Below are 20,553 nucleotides of genomic sequence, written 5' to 3'. Positions count from 1 at the left end.
TTTTTGTTTGTTAAAAATAAAAATAAAAACTTTTTAACTAAGAATGAAGTTCCAGAGGCTGTTGACCTGGTAAACCCTCATGGGTCTTTCAGGAATATTCAAATACGGGACTAACCTCTAAGCTTTGGGATTGGCTTCTTGTTTTTCCATCGCCTAGATTTTCCTCCAATCAGCTTTCCTAGATCCTCCTACTATTGTCAGTAACCATCTTTAAATAACTGTTGTGTTGAATATAATATATTACAACAAGAACACTTGTACATGTACCTACTTAACTGAATAAACTACTTAAAATTTCAACAAGGAATCTTTATTCCTCCCACAGGGAGGGTATCAGATAAAGAGTCTCTTAGATCTGCTAGTCTAGTTAAAGTGACAATGACCCAAAACAGGGCCTATATTTGATTAATAACGAGAACCCCGGGTAGTCTACTTGTTACTTTCATTTGAAGATCATGACTTTAATCTGCTCTGTATGTGCCATATTGCTACCTTACATTGTGTTTTGTATAATGTGACCTTTTAAGCTTTCCACCTGCTTGTAGACACTCATGACTTACAAAAACTGGACAATAGCAGTCCTCAACATAGATGTGCTACTTACTGCTGGCAAACATTATTGATAAAAATCAGAATATGGGCTAATGTTACAACAGTCCCACTGCTCTGACATTTGCACTGTTCACATCAGTAAGAACTGGAGGGCAGTGAAAATAACATGTTCTGGTGTACATGAGTCACTTGTCTCAGTAGGAATAGCAGAACAGTACAAACAATTCTAACTTCTTTCCGCAAATGTGTTAGGATAATACTGGTCCATCATCAGAAAAAAAAGGTGCAAGCAACACCAACAATTTCTTATAAAAGTAATGCATTATGAAGTGAAGCAATAGGAGAACATTTACTTACACTCCATAAAGTAAGGTTAGAGCAAATAATGCTAATGCCACATTTAAAAAATGTATGTTTTACTACTTTATGTTTTCTTTTGTATCTAGGATGCCAGTGCCATTCATAAAGTTGACTGAACTATCCATATAAATATAAATATGGTCTGGTCTAGATTTTGTATTTAATTCACATTTTCTGTATACTAACTTCCTTTGTGTATTCTGCACAGTTCCTGTATTCTCAGTTTGTAATCTGCTTTTAGGAGCAACAAACAGAACGTCTTTCTGGAAGCTCTTCTAATCATGTATGAAATCTAAGGTCTCAGTTGTGGTTGTCACTTTCTTTGGCCCCGATCATGTCAGAAAAGGAGTCAGACAGTCCACATATCAGGTTATCAGCAAAATAAATATATGGAAACTGTTTTGGGGCATCCCATTAATTTCACATTTCTGTTTTAACTAATAAAGAATATGTTTGCTACAAACAGGTTTCTTCCTAAAATGTATTAGTAAAGTTGTCATCAGATAAAAGGTAAACGTTCAGTGCCTATGATTCCATGTCTTTACAATTTTCATAATGGATTAAAAAATAATCAATTCCTTATGTCATTTTAATGATAACTTCGTAGATATACATATTCTGCTAAGATGAAACAAATGCAACAGATAAACTTCACTTTTATCAGTCATGCTACACAGTGAATTCCCCTTTCCTCTGGGATTATTCTTCCACTTCAGCTGAAACATTTGTGACTGGGGGGATGACGCACACATGTTTTTTACCTGCACGTATCATATCACCTGCAGCACTAAGACACGAGCCCATTATAGTCCTCCAGCCACAGAGTATGCAAAGTTACTGCAAATCAAGTAAAGCAATGAAGATTTGACATCTAAACAGTTACAAAAATATATAAAAAATATATGTGCAATCAGCTGTGGTTTCTTAGTTGAAGGGAAAACTGTTCTTTGAAAAAACAGGTACCTAACTGTCCAGAGGATCCTTGTTGGTCAAGTGGCAGTGACAACCCCACAGAATGCGGGCTGCCCTGGGTTCAACCCCAGACAAGGGTCCGAGTTTTCCTTTCCTGTTGAGTTGTTAATACAATACTGAGTTCAGGGTTTGTACTATATTTGATACGTGTTTAAAAATATCACAATCAGTGTGGTTTGGTTTCTTAGCAAAAGGGAAAAACTGTTCTGTGTGTGTTTGTGTGTGGTGGTGTGTACCTAACACTTGGGTCAAGTGGCAGTGACAACCTCATGGAATCTGCAGGGTTCTGGGTTGAATCTACAGATACAGGTCAGAGTTTATCTTTCCTGTTAAGTAAATAAAGAAAATAATGTATGTCACATCTTTCCTCAATGTCACTCTCTCCAGCGCAGCCTGATAACACCTAATTCAAATATAAAAGCCATTTCAAAACCTGTGGAAACAAAAAACACTTACCATCAACAGCCAAGTTCCTAAGACAAACACATGCCTGGCAAGATACCTATTGAAACAAAAGTTAGAAATGAGTTAACTTATACAGCATGCAGAACCCAGCGATTGGTGAGGATTCAGTCTACGTCCCATAATTTACTACATATATACATACTTCTACAGTAAGTTATGTCAGAAAAATAATTTTGTAAAGCTGTAAACATAAAAAAATGCTATACAAATACAATGACATCAAAATTATAATATGCACATCAGTTGTTGTAACAATTCAAATGATGTTGCAAGAATATATTTTACAATAAACTATAACAACTAGGAAGTAAAGGCATTTTCTTTCATTCTAACAGGTGAATTAAATAACAGTGTCACAGAGGATGCACAGTAGGAAACCCAGTCAAGTGCACTTCTTACTCAAATGCCCACTGATGATGTGTGCACTATGTGTCCAGTAATGATGTAAATGCAATGTCCACACCTATAAATCATGTTGCAAACCAGATTATATGATTTGAAGAGTAATATGTATTACAGTCTGACCTACTTTATTAGCATATAGACAACTAAAAAAGCTAACAAAACAACGTATTACCAAAGATAAGAAAATCTACTACTCAACCAATCAAAGCATATATACTGTTAACCACAACTGTTCTGGGCCTCAATCAATAAACTGTTAAATCCAGGACAACCTACACAGCTAACACCAAACACAGAGAGCAAAATGATACCATAGCCAACCAATTCAATATCCACTTTATACAGACATTACAGTCATAGGAGATTACTAGGCTAATGGCTCTGGGGCCCTTACAAGCCTAGCCAAGACTTTATCCCCAGAAAAGAAACCAAAATCAGCACCCATCGCCCCTGTCAATGAGGGGCACAGGTGGTACCTCTGGAACAGATTTTTGGTTGCCCATCCACTCATCAAGGTTGCGCTTAAAGAGGGTCAGCAACATACGTTGCTTGACGTGTATGGGGAGTCTATTCAAGAGATGGGGCAGCCTCTAGGAGACAAACCTGTCTCTCCAGCAGGTTTTGTTAATGTCACATATTAGATTTAAGCCTTTCGATCAGGTACTACACGAGGAGTTAGACTTATAGATATGGAGCATCTCTAGTACAGCAGGGTCTGATACTGCCTTGTAGGCGAGACACAGGTCACCTCTGAGCAATCAGAGTAGAGTGATAGTGATAGTGATTTGAGCCTGTCCAAATAGGACAGGTATTAGCAGCCATGGATTCTCTTTGTCAAGTATTTCTGTGGCCTTTCCAGTTGGTGCAGATGTTTGGAGAGGTACATACCAAACAGGGCATTGTACTCAATTATTGGCCAAATGAGGGAGGAGTACAGAAAGGTAATAACCTCCTTTTTTCTGGATGCAATCCCTTTACTTATGAGATGAACCAAGTAAAAGGCTTTTCTGACCACCGCCACTACATGATGGTCAAATGTGAGATTGTTAGAAGGTAGTAGGCCACACAAACTCCAAATGACAAAAACAGCAGCAGTGGGTTCAGGTACAAAAGCCAACTCATGGTTTATCCAAAAATGTATTCAATAAAACACACAAAAGGTGTAGTCACATAAAAATCCAAAAAGTATAAACAGTATTCCAAGCGCTTTCGTCTCTGGTGAATCAGAGACTTTTTCAAGGAAATTAGAAAACTGTTACTGAGCTCAATTTAAACAAACAGATCCACCCCCAATTAACATTGAACCAATAAAATAAAACCATATAATGAATATTCATAAAGTTCATAAATATTTAACAAGCACAGTACAATTCAACCACAGAACCCATGTCATGATAAAAAACACACTAAAATGTACAGCAAATAACACACCAATCCCCAAAAATCATGCCCTTGTCAAAATAGTATAGGTAAAAATGCTATAATAAATATAAACATATGTACGTAAAAAATGTAAAATTATATAAATACATTTAAAAAATGTATATCAATTTATCTATTTAATGCTTTTAACTTCAAGAAACAGGCTAAGGATACAGCATCATTGATACCCGGCCAGTTTATCGTATTAGTTTTAATCTGCCATAGTGCCTCTTGTTTTTCCAGTTGTAGGGTCCAGGGCCTAACCCTTGGGTCTATGTCTAAAACATAAATTATCGTAAATTTAAAATCATGCCCCTCATACTCCTTACAGTGTTTAGCAAGAGCATTCGTCTCTTTGCCTAACCTAATGTCCCTTAAATGCTCATATATCCTACATCTTAATCTCCTTTCCGTTCTCCTGATGTAGAAAGTAGAATAACTGTACATAGGGCACAGTATACCACCCTTTCAGTTTGGCATGTGGTCTTCCTTCTCAGTTCTATAGTAACCCTACTGATAATGCACGACAAGCCCTCAAGAATACTTGTGCAAGATGAACAAGCCCCACATTTCCTCATGTAACCAGTCATAGGTCCCCTCTTACAAGATTCAAGGACATTTTTAAGCGTCCTACCCCTTCTGTATATAACACTGGGTCTCTCACCCATCCATTGTCGAATGTTGTTACAGGATGTAATAATTACCCAATTCTTACATAAGATATCCATAATTAATTTACAGGACCTATTATAGGTCGTAACTAGAGCCGATCTTGACTATGTTACTCCTACGGCCCTTTCATTTCCATTCTGGTCCACAGTGACCAAGTTCGAGTCATCTGTGTCACCAACATTCGCATCAATGACTATTTCATTGGGCCCATAATAGGTCGTAACACCAGGCGAATCTCCATAAGTTACCCCTATGGTCCTATTGTTCTCCTTGTTAACACTGCGTATATTGATCAAGCAAGTTTCATCCACATTCTGATTAAGGATAGGCTTGAAATAACCTTTCTCCCTCTTATTCAAAACCTGAATAAAGACCTCATTCACAAGTGAGTTAGGATAACCCCTTCTCAAAAACATTTCCTTCAACAGTTCACATTCATTTAAAAATGCATCAAAAGAGGTAACAATCTGGGCAGCCCTAACCAGTTGACCTTTTACCACCCCCTTCTTTTGTTTATAAGGATGACCACTATCAAAGTGAAGGAAATTATTTGAATATGTCTTTTTACCAAATAATTCAGATTGAAAACCCTTCCTGGACCTATTCTTAACTAGTTTAACATCCAAATATGCTATTTCATTCTCATCGAAACTACAAGTCAAATGTAGAAATTGTGTTGAGTTGTTCATAAAATCTAAAAATTCTGTAATATTATCACGTTGACCCACCCAAAAAATAAAAATGTCATCCAAAAAAACGGGTGTACATTCTACAGTATCCATAATAAACTGAGTTCAGTAAATATTTCTTTTCCCACTGGAGCATGACAATGTTCGCATAGAGCCCTCCACATGGTGAACCCATGGCAACCCCATTTTTCTGGAGAAAGTATTCATTGTTAAAAAATATAAAATTATTCATCAATACCACTTCCAACAATTGTTCATATATGTTAACCCTAGGTTGAGGAACATCCTTTTCACATAAAAATTCACAAAACTATTCAAGACCAAGCTCGTGGGGTATCACTTTGTGTAGGTCTTTGACATCCATGGTAAAAATGCCTGAATCAACATAGTCCAGCTTGTTGATTCTTTCAAGAAAGCCCCAGCAGTCTCTACATAAATTATTTTATGTCGTTAAAAGTGATTTCAACCTGATATCCAAGAATTTGGCCAACGGATATGTTATAGATCCATGACTATCAACAATTGGTCTCATGGGGGGATCAAACAAACACCTGTGAATTTTTGGCAAAATTAAACATACATGGTATTTTTGGATAAGAAGTAGATAAAAAGTTGAATTCATCAATTATAATAGAACCTTCAATATAGAAGTAATTTAAGACATTACGAATCTTCTTATATGAAACATTCAACTCATTCAAAGAGCACTTCACATAAGCATCTCCCAATAAGACATCCATCATTCTCCGATTATAATCCACCTTGTCCATTATGACCGCCCCACCCCCTTTATCCGGTTTAATAATTCTAATATCAACATTAGATCTCAGATTACTGAGGCATTCTATTTCATTAATACTTAAATTAGAAATGCAACCATCATTTCTTAAATTCCTTATATCAATTTCACATAACTTTTCAAATATTTGTAGAGATGGGTGGACAGGTGGCTTATAAGTACTGGAAATGTGCAGGGGATTACTTACATATTCATCAGATTTAAACAAAATATTAAAAATTAGACTTTCTTACATAGTATTTCAAGTCAATAAACGTGTTTGATAAATCAAAATTCTTTTCTGGTACAAATGTCATACCCCTAAATAACTGGTAACATATTATTACATCCACAGCCAGGGAGGAAAAGTTAAACACATTAAAATCACCAGTTTTATTCTTCACAATAACACAGGAGTTTAATTCACCTTCATTAATTATCTCCTGCCCCGGTAACCCCTCGCCAATTCTCCCTTCGATTCACAGTGTACCCCCCCCAACCTGGGGGTTCCCTGTTGTACCTCTATTGGAGGCATTCAGACCTCCTCAGTGGAGGAAATTGTTCTACTTCTAAAAAAGTAGTCTCATCTGGTTCATCATAACCATCATGACCATCATTAAATTCATTCTGTGCCACCTAATTCTGTGACCTTGGGGGTTCAGGGTATGCTTTATTCTCATTGTATTGACCCCTAGCCCTTTCAAGCTTTCTTATTTTTCTGTTTTTAATAATATTAATTTGGTGCTCAATTGATTTAAAAACTCTATTATAATCAAATAAATTGTCCAAATGAGCTCTATCCCCTATAATTACCTTATCCAGTTCAGTAGCATCATTAATTAAACCAGTCAACAAAGTCTCTTTGTGTTTAACCACAGTGTCCATATACTCAAATCCATGTCTATCAAACATGTTTATCAATTCCTTATGCAAGGGCGAGTTAGCAGTTAAACCAGGTGGAAACCTCCACATTCGTAGACCTTTTGGTACAATCGTAGTATCCAAACATTCTTTAAAGTACAAGTTCTCTAATTGTACTTTCTTTATTTTCAGTAAGTAATGCTCTAGTTTCCGTAGTTTAGTGCTGTAATCAGCAGTACTTACAGTATTTACTGGTGTCAGCCGCGGGTTTTCCTGCAGCCATTCACCAACACAAATAACTTGAACACATATTCTTGAGGGCTCGTCTTGTGTTATCAGTGGGGTTACTATAGAACTGAGAAGGAAGTCCACATGCCAAACTGAAAGGGTGGTATACTGTGCCCTATGTACGGTTTGTCCCACTTTCTACATCTGGAAAACGGAAAGGAGATTAAGATGTAGGATATATGAGCATTTAAGGAACATTAGGTTAGGCAGAGACGAATGCTCTTGCTAAACATTGTAAGGAGTATGAGGGGCATGATTTTAAATTTACGATAACTGATATTTTAGACATAGACCCAAGGGGTGCCCCCTGGACCCTACAGCTGGAGAAACAAGAGGCACTATGGCAGATTAAAACTAATGCGATAAACTGTCCGGGTATCAATGATGCTCTATCCTTAGCCTGTTTCTTGAAGTTAAAAGTATTAAACAGATACATTTATTGATATACATTTTTTACATGTATTTATATAATTTTACATTTTATATGTACATATGTATGTTTATTAATAGCATTTTTACCTATACTATTTTGACAAGGGCATGAATTTTGGGGATTGGTGTGCTATTTGCTGTACATTTTAGTGTGTTTTTTATCATGACATGGGTTCTGTGGTTGAATTGTACTGCGACTTTTGAATATTTATGAACTTTATGAATATTCATTATATGGTTTTATTTTATTGGTTCAATGTTAATTGGGGGTGGATCTGTTTGTTTAAATTGAACTCAGTAACAGTTTTCTAATTTCCTTGAAAAAGTCTCTGATTCACCAGAGACGAAAGCGCTTGGAATACTGTTTATACTTTTTGGATTTTTATGTGACTACACCATTTGTGTGTTTTATTGAATATATTCTTGAATAAACCGTGAGTCGGCTTTTGTACCTGAACCCACTGCTGCTGTTTTTGTCATTTGAAATGTGACATTGTTGTCAATTTGTGTACCCAGGTCTCTCACCACAGGTTGTGTGCTTAGGGGGTTGATGCTGATGTGGTAATCAGTAGGGGCCATGTTTTTACCGAATGGAATGATAATACATTTTTTTGCATTTAACTTAAGGCCATGACTTTGGCACTAGTCATTTCTTACTGTGAGACCCTCTTGAAGTATGTTAACATCATTTGGGGAGTCAGTGACAGCACCCAACTGACAGTCGTTCCCAAACTTGGTCAGCCACAGGCCTTTTGTCTTTGCCTGGACCGCTGGGAAGTAGATGCCAGACAATAGGGGTCCCAGAACAGATCCCTGGGGGACACCACTAGTGACAGGTCTGCTATCGGAGGTAGTGGCACTATTTTAACCTTGTGGGTCCCATCAGTGAGTCAGTTGGCCACACACCTGATGAGATAGGGATTTATGCCAAGTTCAGTTAGCTTTTCGATGATGCCCGAGTGGGGGGATTGTGTCAAAGGCTTTGGCCAAGTCAAGGTGAGCTGTGTGTACTGACTTTCCCTCATCCTGTGCCCTGGTGGCAGTCTTAAAAAAGTCAACCAGGTTCAACAGGCAAGATCTGCCCTTGACGAATCCGAACTGAGTGGGGTCAAGTGCTTGGAGATTGTCTATGTCCTTGTTTATAAGGTCCATAATAATACGCTCCATGGCCTTACAGATCAGACTTGTTAAGCTAATGGGATGATAGTTACCCGGGTTAACAGTGGCATCACCTTTGTGCAAAGGGATGACAATGGCAGTTCTCCACTCTGCTGGAATGAAGCCTGTACTTAGGCTATAGTTGAATAGGCTGCTCAATGGCGAGGCTAATTCTTGATGGAGATGTTGCAGAATACAGCCTGGGATACTATCAGGTCCCACGGAAGCTGTCTTCTTTGCCTTAGATAGGGCCTTTAAATCTTGATCTACGGAGATGTGATGTGTGGGGTAAGTATCAGGGATGTCAAATGGGCCTTGAAGTTTGCGCTGAACCTATCTGCTAGCAGGTTGGCTAAGTCAATAGGATCAGTGTAAGTGGCACCGTTAAGAACTAATTCGGAACAAACCTGGGCTTTGCCATGGAGGTTTCTGAAGTAACTGAAAAAGGCTTTGTGGTTAGCCTTTGTTTCGGAGACTAGTTTTGATTCATAATTGGCTTTGGAGGTTTTCCCTAGTGATGTAATTTGTTTGTTGAGGCTAAGGAAGGAGTTTTTCCAATTGGGAATTTGTGCCTTTTTACCCTTGGACAACAGTTTCTTCCTTCTGTTGTAAAGCCTGTTAATAGAGGATGTCCACCACATAGGTTTGGGTTTCCTTGAGGAGCAGGTTTTAATTCTGTTGGGTATGGCTGAGTCCATGCAGTTGTACAGGTGCTTGTATACTGCACTAGCATACTGTTCAGCATATTTGTCTGCATCCTCTGAGGGGGGGGGCAGTGGTGTGAAGCTACTAATGCCCTCCCTTAGAGGGTTGTAGTCAGTTTCTGAAAAGTTTTTTAGCCTGGTTACGGCTGGGGGGGGTTGGATGGGATAGACAATTCGAATGGGACAGACCGATGGTCTGATCTCACCAGCAAAGAACTTACTATGGGGTTGGTGCAGCAGTCACCGATGTTGGTAAGAACCAAGTCTAGAATGCTATCTCCACTTGTGGGGGATGAGACAAGCTGGTGTAGTGCATTAGAATTGCTGAAATCAAGGAATCGTTGGGTGAGTGCATTAGAGCAGGAAGAGTTCACCCAGTTTATGGTGAGATAGTTGAAGTCACCAAGGATCAGGGTTTTAGGGGATACCTTGATGGACTCAAGTAGGTCCAGGTAGGAGGAGTGGGTATCCTGAGTCATGGAGGGGGGTCTATAGCTGGCTATAACCTGGATGGGTCTCTTTCCAATTGTCAATTGCACCTGGAGAAGTTCTAGTGCATCACGCTGGTAAACCAGTCTGGAGTTGTGCTTGTCTTTAATGAAAACAGAAACTCCACCACCCTTAGTCTTCCTGACATAATTCTGGGGTAGGAATATGTGGAATGAGGTATAGCCTGGTAAAGCAGGGGTGCTCTCAGCAGCCTTAAACCAAGTTTCCGTGACGGCACATATGTCAGCATCTTCCAGTGCTAGGACAGCCTCCAGTAAGTGCATTTTTAGGTTAAGGGTCCTAGGATTAAGCAGCATGACCTTCAATTTGCTTTTTGACAGATCTTTTATGTTGGAAGATTTGTCTGTGAGACATTGCCTAAAAAATGCACAATGGGGGAGGCAACAGCCTTGGCCAGAATCCTGAATCCCAACAGTGACAAGAGGAGCAAAGCATTGAGGCCTGTCGACCATGTCATCCCAGGCAGACAGATACTGGATCCCCTTGGAATGACACCAAAAACTAAGCCAATTGTTGAAATCAATTATTTTTTGTTGGTACTGTGGTATCATTCTTGGTGAAGGTAGGATGCTGCTTAGGGCTAGGGTCATACCTGCCTGGGACATATACTCTGAGAGCTCAATCATGTCTCTCTTCATATAGTCCAGGGAGGTACATCTTAAGTCATTCACACCAACATGGATAATGACAAAGTCATACTTGTACCTGTTGTGGAGAGACTTAAGTGTGTGCATGATGTGGCAGATTCTGGCACCTGACAGACAACTGACCGTCATCCTCTCCTTGTTGAGCCTCACAAATGAGTCACCAATGACTAGTATGTTTGGTTTAATGTTGTGCTTTAAGGGCTGTATGAGTTTACTGTTACGCCTTATGGGCTGTGTTTGTGTGTTGTCTGCTCTCTGTGATGAGTTTGGTTTTGTGTGTGGGATGCCTGTGAGTGTGTTTTGGAGGTCTCTGCTGTTTTGTTAAGTTTTTATTGAGGACCTCTGTATATGTGGGTGTATGCTGTGCTTGGCTATGTGATGTGGGTGGTGTGGTGTTTGTGCTGGCAATCTCCTCTTTGTCAGGGGTACTGACTGAAACTCAAGACAGCCTGGATTCCAGTTTACTGACAGTGAATATAAGGCAGTTGCTATACTGTCTCAGTATGCCCATGTCGACCAGGCTGGCAGGAGAAACTGATAGGAATTGTCCAGACATAGTGTTTTGAAACCTGGATGGACTTGGGGAGAGAGGGTTTTGATAAGAGTTTTCCACAACAGTGTAGACCACAAAAACATTATTAAATGTAAAATAACTGGTCTGAAGCTCAAGTGCTAAAACCAAAACTAAGAGGGTTAGAATAACAGACAAATTTAATCAGGCTACTAACAAGCAGTAATAAATACAGCAGAATAAACCCCTTCAACACTTAACAGTAGGGAGGAAGAACACAATAAATAAATGAATAAAGTGTAAACATATTTTTTGTGGCTAGGGAAGGAACAGAAGATAATTCAAAATTAAGATTAAGAAACTAAGATGATTGGCTTTCTCAGATGCTCTCTCTGTACAAAGTAGAATGAGCTGATGAGATGGGACTAGGAGGAGTGCCCAAAATTCAAAGAAGCAAGGTGATAGTCCTACCCAAATGATCACTCTGTACTCAGTACAATAAGCAAATAAGATGGACTGTGAGGAGTGTCCAAAATCAAATTTACAGTAGGGGTGGGAGATTCCAAAGCCATCAAATTTAAGAACACACCAACACTAATGTGGGAGGGTGAGAAAACTACAGACAGCAATAAAAGGAATCTCAAGCAAATTAATAAATGCAGCACAGTTTTGACTATCACTGATAACAGATTAAGTGCCATAAAATATACTTATAGGCTTTCTGTATCCAGATGTCTATTGAATCAGTCACAGCTAAACCACAAAGAGCAGCTATGATACTGATGCTGTCTCACAGAATTGTAACTCCTTATACAGTAGTATAAAGGAAAACTTAGGAGGCTCGGGGAATCAAATAACACAAAAAGCTGTGCTCACCAAGGATATTCACAACACCAGGCTAGTTGCCCAACACAATGCGTCTGAAATTCTCCAGGTGCAACTAACACTAGGTAAGACTGCAATCCAAATTGTAGCTTACTACAGATCCCCCACCATGCTCCAAGATTCTCACTACACCTTTCTAAACATACTGGAAAATATTAAGATACAACCAAACACCCTAATACTGGGTGATTTCAACAACCCTGCCATTAACTGGAACAACTACTCATGTACCAACACATTTGCCCAACGGTTCTTGGAATTCATAAATTCCACTGCACTGGATCAACTAATCCTTAGTCCCACCAGGGGCTCCAGTATCCTAGACCTGGTCATTACCAACAGGGGAAATCGATGCTCCACACCTATGTTCCCCCCTCGTTGGTCAGGTCTGACCATAAGCTAATCACCCTTGACATCCACATCCCACTCCCACTCCCACCCCCCCAGTAAGGATACCTCCGTAAAAAACTTCTCCAAAGCCAACTTCATGCTACTCAAGTCAGAAGTGACAACCTTCATGACACCCATGCAGACGGGAACTGAAAGTTCGACTGCTGAATCCTACACTAAGGCACTGTACGAGCACATCCACTTGTGCATGAATCGTGCCATCCCCAATAGAACCAAGACGGTCTCCACAAAAAAAAAAGGAAGCCAATCTGGTGGTCCCTTGCTATAAACGAACTTTACAACAAAAGGAAGAAACTGTTGCAGAAAAGAGGAAAATCCCAGGATGCAAAAAAAAGTACAGTTTTGTACCTACCATAAATGTAGATGTTCGAGGATCCACATTGCTGCAGTCCTAACTATTGGGTAGTCCGCTGTCCAGTCGGCCCGAATACCAAAGTATATGGCTGACGTCGGTCAGGGCGCATTAGACTGACGTCAGTACGTCAGGGTACTAATGCGCATGACCGACGTCATATCCTCAGTCTTTTCTTGCCCCAGATGTCAGAAGACCCTGAAAAGATAAGGCCAAAAACCAAAAACTCCCAACATATCTGCACCAAAATATATAAATATATACAAAATATACAAAATTAGCAGAATATAACCTCACCTACACAACCACCCCTAAACACAGAGGGGAAGGAGGGAGGGTAAATTGGACTGCAGCAATGTGGATCCTCGAACATCTACATTTATGGTAGGTACAAAACTGTACTATGTTCTTCATTCCACATTGCTGCAGTCCTAACTATTGGGTAGAATCCCAAAGCAGAGGTAAGGGAGGCTGGCAAATCATAAGGAAGCAGGAGCTGATAACATGCCTTGCAAAATAGCTGTGGCAAAACCAGCCCTAGACTTAGAGTAGAGAGGAAGGTGGTAATGCTTAGAGAAAGTATGCACTGAACTCCAAGTAGCTGCCTCCAAAATATCCTTAGTTGCCACCCCTTAAAAAGCTGTTGAAGTGGCAGTAGCCCTAGTGGAATGAGGCCTAATCCCAGCTGGAATCTCCTTGCCATGATGGGAATAACAAAATGCAATGCAAAACCCAATCCACCTAGAAATAGTTTGTTTTGACACAGGCTTGCCCTGAGAACTCAAAGCAAAAGAAACAAACAACTGCTGAGACTGCCTAAAATCCTTAGTCCTGCTCAAATAATAATGCAATTGCCTGTGTACATCTAAAGTGTGCAAAATCTTTTCCCCTTTATTTTGGGGATCTGCATAAAACGTAGGCAAATGAATAGTTTGGTTTAAAGCCACACTAGAAACCACTTTAGGCATAAAGGAAGGATTAGTACGTAATGATACCCTATCCTTATGAAAAATCAAAACAGGCTCAACCGCCATAAGGGCCTGTAACTCAGAAACCCTTCTTGCAGAAGTAATGGCCAACAAAAAAGCAGTCTTCCATGACAAGTATTTCAGTTCAGCAGTAGCTGCAGGCTCAAAAGGTTGTAGAGTAAGTTTCTCCAACACAAAATTGAGATCCCAAGCAGGAGTAGGAGCTCTACGTGGGGGTCTTATATTCTTTGCCCCTCTAAGAAATTGCTTGAACAAAGGATGTGAAAACAATGGTGGGTCACAATCATAGTGAGCTGAAATTGCTGCAGCATGAATCTTAATGGAAGAGAAAGACAAACCTTTGTCCAATAACTCAGTAAGATATTGAAGAGCCACACTCAAATTAGGCTCCGAAATCTCCAAATTCTTTGCTGCAGTCCAAAATAAAAATCTCTTCCATTTTTCTGCGTACACTTTCCTTGTACTAGGTCTTCTGGCTTCCATAATCACATTTAAAACTTGTTGAGGAAGTTGAGACCTGCTGTCTTTCAAAACAGAATATGCCAGGCTGTTAGATGAAGAGAGTGAAGCTTGACATTGAGCAGACGACCGTCCTTCTGAGACAACAGATGTGGAATCAAGGGTAAAGGCCATGGAGGCTTCTTTACCAGACTCCTCAGTAATGGGTACCAGTGCTGCCGAGGCCAATCTGGAGCTATTAAAATCATCCTTGGCTTGTCTTGTCTGACCTTTAGAAGCACCTTTGGAAGAAGAGGCAGAGGTGGAAATGCATACACATGAAGATTTTTCCAACTGAAAGAAAGAGCATCCACTTTCCAAGCTGTGTGATGAAACCTCTTTGTGCAAAACTTTGGCAGCTGGTGGTTTAGTGGAGAAGCGAACAGATCTATGTCTGGAGTTCCCCAGGACACTGTCAACTTTTGAAATACATGAAGATCCAGTTTCCACTCGTGGGGATCCATGATTTGTCTGCTTAACACATCTGCTAAGGAGTTCTGTGCTCCGGCAGAAACCTTGCCTGAAGAGTTAGTTGCAAGCTTAGCGCAGTCTCCCATAAAATCATTGCTTGCCTGCACAATGGGTAAGAATGTGTTCCCCCTTGTTTGTTGATGTACCACATGACAGTTGTGTTGTCTGTTAGAATCAACACCTGCCCTGGAAGAAGTAACTCCTTGAAAGCCATTAATGCAAACTGGACTGCTAACATCTCCTTCATGTTGATATGTAGATGCTGTAGTCTGGCAGGCCACTTGTCTTGTATCCACTTTCCATTCAGATGAGCTCCCCAAGCAATGTCTGAGGCATCTGTCGTTAGAATTTGACTCGCCTCTGGCCGGGTCACAGAGAGTCCCTTGTTTAGGTGACATTCCTGAGCCCACCACAAAAATTCCTTTTGAATGCAAGGTATTATTTGAATGACAGTGTCCAAATCCTGGCAGTGCTGTGTCCATACATTTTTGAGATACCATTGTAGCTTCCTCATATGCAGTTTGGCATTGGGAAGCACCAGAATACAAGATGCCATGAACCCTAAGGCTTGAAGGACTGTCCTTGCAGTCAGCCCGGACTGAAGAGATAGTTGATGGAAGTAACTGGAAAGATTCTTTTGTTTGTCCGGGGTTAAAAGGCCATCTGGGCTGCTGTATTCAGTCTCACACCCAGAAAGCACATGTCTTGAGAGGGTACTAGACTGGACTTTATTTCGTTCACAGAATACCCTAGGCATCTTAGCACTGCTATGACATATTCCAAATGCTGTAGAAGGTCTTCCTTTTCTTGAGCCAGAATCAGGCAATCGTCCAAGTAAGGATAGATTTGAATTCCTTTTAGCCTGAAATAAGCTATTACTGGAGCCAGAACCTTTGTGAATACTCTGGGCGCAGTAGATAAGCCAAAGGGCAATGCAGAGAACTGATAATGAGAATTTCCAGCTCGAAAACGCAGATACTTTCTGCAATTTAGTCTTATAGGCACATGAAGGTAAGCTTCCTTGAGATCTAAAGTTACCATCCAGTGATCTTTGCCCAGCAGAGGTAAAAGCTGTTGTAACGTCAACATTTTGAACTTGGGAATGTCCAGATAAGTGTTGAGGATAGATAAATCCAAAATTGGTCTCCACGTGTTCCCCTTCTTCGATACTAGGAACAGGCGAGAATAAAATCCTAGGCCCCTTTCTGGCACAGGAACCGGCTGAATGGCCCCTATTTGGAGTAACTGAGAAATTTGCCTGTGAGCCTCTTGTCTTTGTGGAGGAGGGATGTCTGGCATGCCTTTGAAAGGAGGCAAGGTATGGAAATAAAACCTGTAACCGTGGTGAATGATATCCAGAACCCATTTGTCTTGGGTAATTAAATCCCAATTTTCTTTGAAAAGAGACAGTCTTCCTCCCAGAGGTGCCGCCAGGCGAGAAGGCACTGGCAGCTGAAAAGGCAGGTCATTGGGTCTGCTTACGAAAGGACTGACCCCTGCCCTCACCAGAAGTCTGAGCAGGTGAACTCCCTGTCCTAGGCCTAAAAGCACCTTGAGCTCTGCCCCTACCACGTCTAGACCTACCCCTAGACTGGGAATCATAAGCAGGATAAGTCCATCCCTTAGCAGGCCAATTTCTACTAAACCGGAGGCTGCACCTGCAAAAAATCCTTAACAGTTTGCATAGACTTAGCCTTGTCCTCCATTTTCTTTAAAACTGCTTCCACAGGCGAACCAAACAACACATCAGACTGTAAAGGAGCATCCAAAATCCTTGTCTTAACATGCTCAGCTAAGTTCTGATCTCTCAACCAGGCGTGCCTACGAAGCACAGAACCAGTGGCAGCCACCCTGGAGGAGGCCTGCACAGCATCAAAACCACATTGCAAGGAATGTTTACCCACTTGTTCAGACACATGAACTAAATCCTGCAACTCTTTACACTCAATACCTTCCGCCAGAGCATCCACCTTAGATTTCAACTGTGAAAGAAGATAATTTTGATATTTTAACATGTGAAACTGACAATTCAACGCCCTCATGGCTAAAGTGGAAGAAGTATACACTTTCTTTCCCCATCTATCCAAAGCCCTTGCCTCTTTATCAGGAGGGACAGGATTTTTAACAACTGAGGCCTTCACACCTTTAGGCCCCTGAGAGACAGTTTCGGGTCTGCCCTAGGACTCTTAGAAAGATACTTATGAGCTTCAGGCACCCTATAATACCTATCCGGTTTAACTGGGGCAGGAGGCAAAGAATCCGGATTCAGGGAAGCCTCTGCAAAAACATCTTCCACCACATTCAAAACAGGAGGTATAGCTAAAGGCCTGTGCTGGGGTAAAAACAAGAATTCCCTAAGTCTTTTCCTGGAATCAGAGAAATCTTGACCTTCCCATTTAAAATGCTCCCTCATGGAATGCAGAGTCTCTGAAAATGAAAAATCCTCAGGAGGGGAAGCTGAAGGAGTAGAATCATCCACATCAGAATCAGAATAAGGAGGGTACTCCTGCAAGTCTTCAGCTGAAGACTCAGAAGCCTCCGAGCATTGCTCAAAACTCTCAAACTCAGAATCCACCCTAGGCCTCTTATCAGGAGGGGGCATAGAACCCCTTATCATAGTAATCAAATCCTCTGCCATTTTAAGCATATGTTTCTTAGGCAAGGACCCTGAAGCACTAGGAGAAACCCCCACTGAAGCTAAACTTGGCCTGCCCCTCAAAGAAGCCTTGGAAACAGAAGGGGAGGCTCTAACCACCTTAGGAAGAGAGGGAAGAACAGCCACCTGAGAAGCCCCCTCAGCCTGGCCTACTTCCTGAGAGGAAACATCCTGTAACAGTAAAGTCTCTCCCTGAGACTCCAAAGAAACACCTGGCAAAACCTCCGGCTCCACTGAGCCCTCTAAAGAACCAACGTCTGGGACTGTCGGTTCTTCCACTCTAGGCTTTGCTGTTTTGTCCTTGCGTTTCTTAGCCGAAGCCGGCGTCGGAGCATCCGACGGCATTTTATAATTACAACGCTTCCCAAACACTAACCTGGCACAGTCTAACCTTCTCTTAATAGTGCGTTTATTAAATCTAGCACAAGAGCGGCATCCAACAACGTCGTGCTCAGGCCCTAAACAAGGTATACACAAAGTATGGTAATCCCTATGAGGTATCTGTTTCCCACAAGAAATACAGTTATTCACTTTTTCTGACATCCGGTTAAATACTGAGGCAAGAAAAAAACCAAAATATTCCCCAACGGGGTACTTAGCCAACTTTGATTCGGTCTGAAACTCTGGCTTCAGAAACTTTCAGAACGCCAACCTGCACTCGCAAAATTGCTTCTGCATCGGACCATGCGGCAAAAAAGACTGAGGATATGGCGTCGGTCATGCGCATTAGTACCCTGACGTACTGACGTCAGTCTAATGCGCCCTGACCGACATCAGCCATATACTTTGGTATTCGGGCCGACTGGACAGCGGACTACCCAATAGTTAGGACTGCAGCAATGTGGAATGAAGAACATCCTCCTTTACCAGCCTCTGTAAGAAGCTGAGATCCCTCATAAAATCCTCCAAAGCTAGTTACAAAAATAAAATTGCCAAAGATTCCAAAGACAACCACAAGGCATTCTATAGCTATGTCAAGAATCTAAATGGCAATGCTCAGATCTGCTATGAGCTACAACAGAATGACATTAAATATACTGATCCCAAGGATATTGCCAATATCCTGGCAGATCGATTCAGTGCAAACTTCACCTCCTCTCACCCCCTAAAGGGCCCATCTCAATACCGAAATATTGCCAAATTCCGGTAATAACAGCCACACAGGTAAAAAGCGCACTCTCCAAAGCTAAGAACGCAGCATCCATGGAACCAGACGACATTCTAGACTGGGTAGTACATGAACTACAAAATGAACTGGTACCTCACCTAAGTGTCATGTTTAATCATAGCATCGACTTATGTCCTGATAAAAATAATAGCATTTCTAACTTCCGCCCAATAGCCATCCTCTCCCCATTTCCGAAAGTCCTTGAAAAATGTATCCACCAGCAACTCATGCCCCACCTCCTCACTAACCAACTTCTCACTCCTACACAACATGGGTTTTGGCCTGGCCACAGTACCATAACTGCTCTCCTTTCTTTCCTAGACATTGTCAACCATGCACGTGACTCTGGAGAAATTGTCTCCACTGTCCTTCTTGTCCTTTCCAAAGCATTCGATACAATATCCCACACACTCCTTCTCAACCACCTTTCTAACCTCAATCTCTCCCACAATTCCCTTTCTTGGTTCAAAAGCTATCTCTCAGACAGATCCCAAGCAAATAAAACAGATCCCAAGCAGTGAAATGGAATACAGGTACCTCAAACTTCTTACCTACCCCTACTGGAGTCCCTCAGGGTTCAATTCTCGGACCCCTGCTCTTCAATGTCTTTATCAACGACCTCCACTCTGCAATTCCTCATTCTCAAATTGTGCAATATGCAGACGACTCCACTGTTATCTGCTCAGCTCCAAGCCAAAACCCAATTGGCCTTCACAACCATAGAAAATTGGATGCTTCAAAACCATCTTTCCCTTAATGCCAAAAAATCCCATATCATTCTCTTCTCCCCCTCAAAAACTCTGCCTCTTGATAAACCATCTTTCAAAATCTCCAGCCTCTCCCAGTCTCAAATAGACGTTGTTAACAATGCAAAATTACTCGGAGTTACCATTGATGAACACCTGACATTTAATACTCACATTCAACTAAACATAAAAAAAACCCATCAGAAGCTAGGTATGCTCTACAGAAATGCTAACTTTCTTTCTTTAACCACAAGACAAACACTCACCACTACCTACCTTCTCCCTTCTCTATTGTATGGTGCTCCTCTTCTAACCAACCTCACCGCTTCTATCTCCTCAAAACTTGAAAGTTGCTACTACAAAATCACCAAATTCGCTACTAACTCCCCCCATTCTACACACCATTGCATTTGCCTCCGTAGTCTCCAATGGCTAGAACTCCCTAATCACCTGGATTACCTCCAACTTACTACTGCACATAAACTAATTTTCAAACCTACTGCTTGCCCTGCATTATCTAACATCTTACCCTTCTACACTCCTCTCAGGCCCCTAAGATCTAGTCGCCAAAACCTTATTTCTGTATACAAACCCAAACGACCTCCTGGCCACCTCCTTCTTTCTTATACTATAGCAAAAAAATGGAACTTACTTCCTTCCCTTCTAAGACTCACTACAAGTTATGAACAATTCAAATCTCTTCTTCATTCTCACCTCTCCAAAAACTGGAAATGCAATTGTATACTTCCTACCTAGATCTTATTAGATCTCTGTTTCATTTTTTTTTTTTTTTCCTACCTAGATCTTATTAGATCTCTGTTTCATTTTCCCCACGCCGACACTTCTTCTTCAAACTCTCCCCTCAGCTCCCCTCCCTCTACTTCTTTATCTCCTCTCTCTCCCCTGCTTAATCTCTTATTTCTTCCTTTTATATTTTCTCCTCCCCTCGGC

At 40.9% G+C, this 20,553-nt stretch overlaps 1 protein-coding gene across 1 annotated transcript in view; it reads right to left on the bottom strand.

Moving 5' to 3' along the window:
• The window catches only part of LOC122814803 (vacuolar protein 8-like), a 988,388-nt gene that overhangs the window by 232,166 nt on the left and 735,669 nt on the right, over nt 1-20,553 (bottom strand). The window contains exon 9 of the mRNA XM_044087110.1: nt 2,341-2,386. Coding sequence (XP_043943045.1) covers nt 2,341-2,386 — 46 coding nt within the window. The remainder of the gene's footprint in view (nt 1-2,340; nt 2,387-20,553) is intronic.

Source organism: Protopterus annectens, chromosome 1.part1 (assembly GCF_019279795.1).
Source record: "Protopterus annectens isolate FY-2018-M chromosome 1.part1, PAN1.0, whole genome shotgun sequence".
NCBI classification, from domain to species: domain Eukaryota; kingdom Metazoa; phylum Chordata; order Ceratodontiformes; family Protopteridae; genus Protopterus; species Protopterus annectens.
Note: the sequence above shows the minus strand (reverse complement) of the source record. Positions and strands in the feature narration are given on the sequence as shown.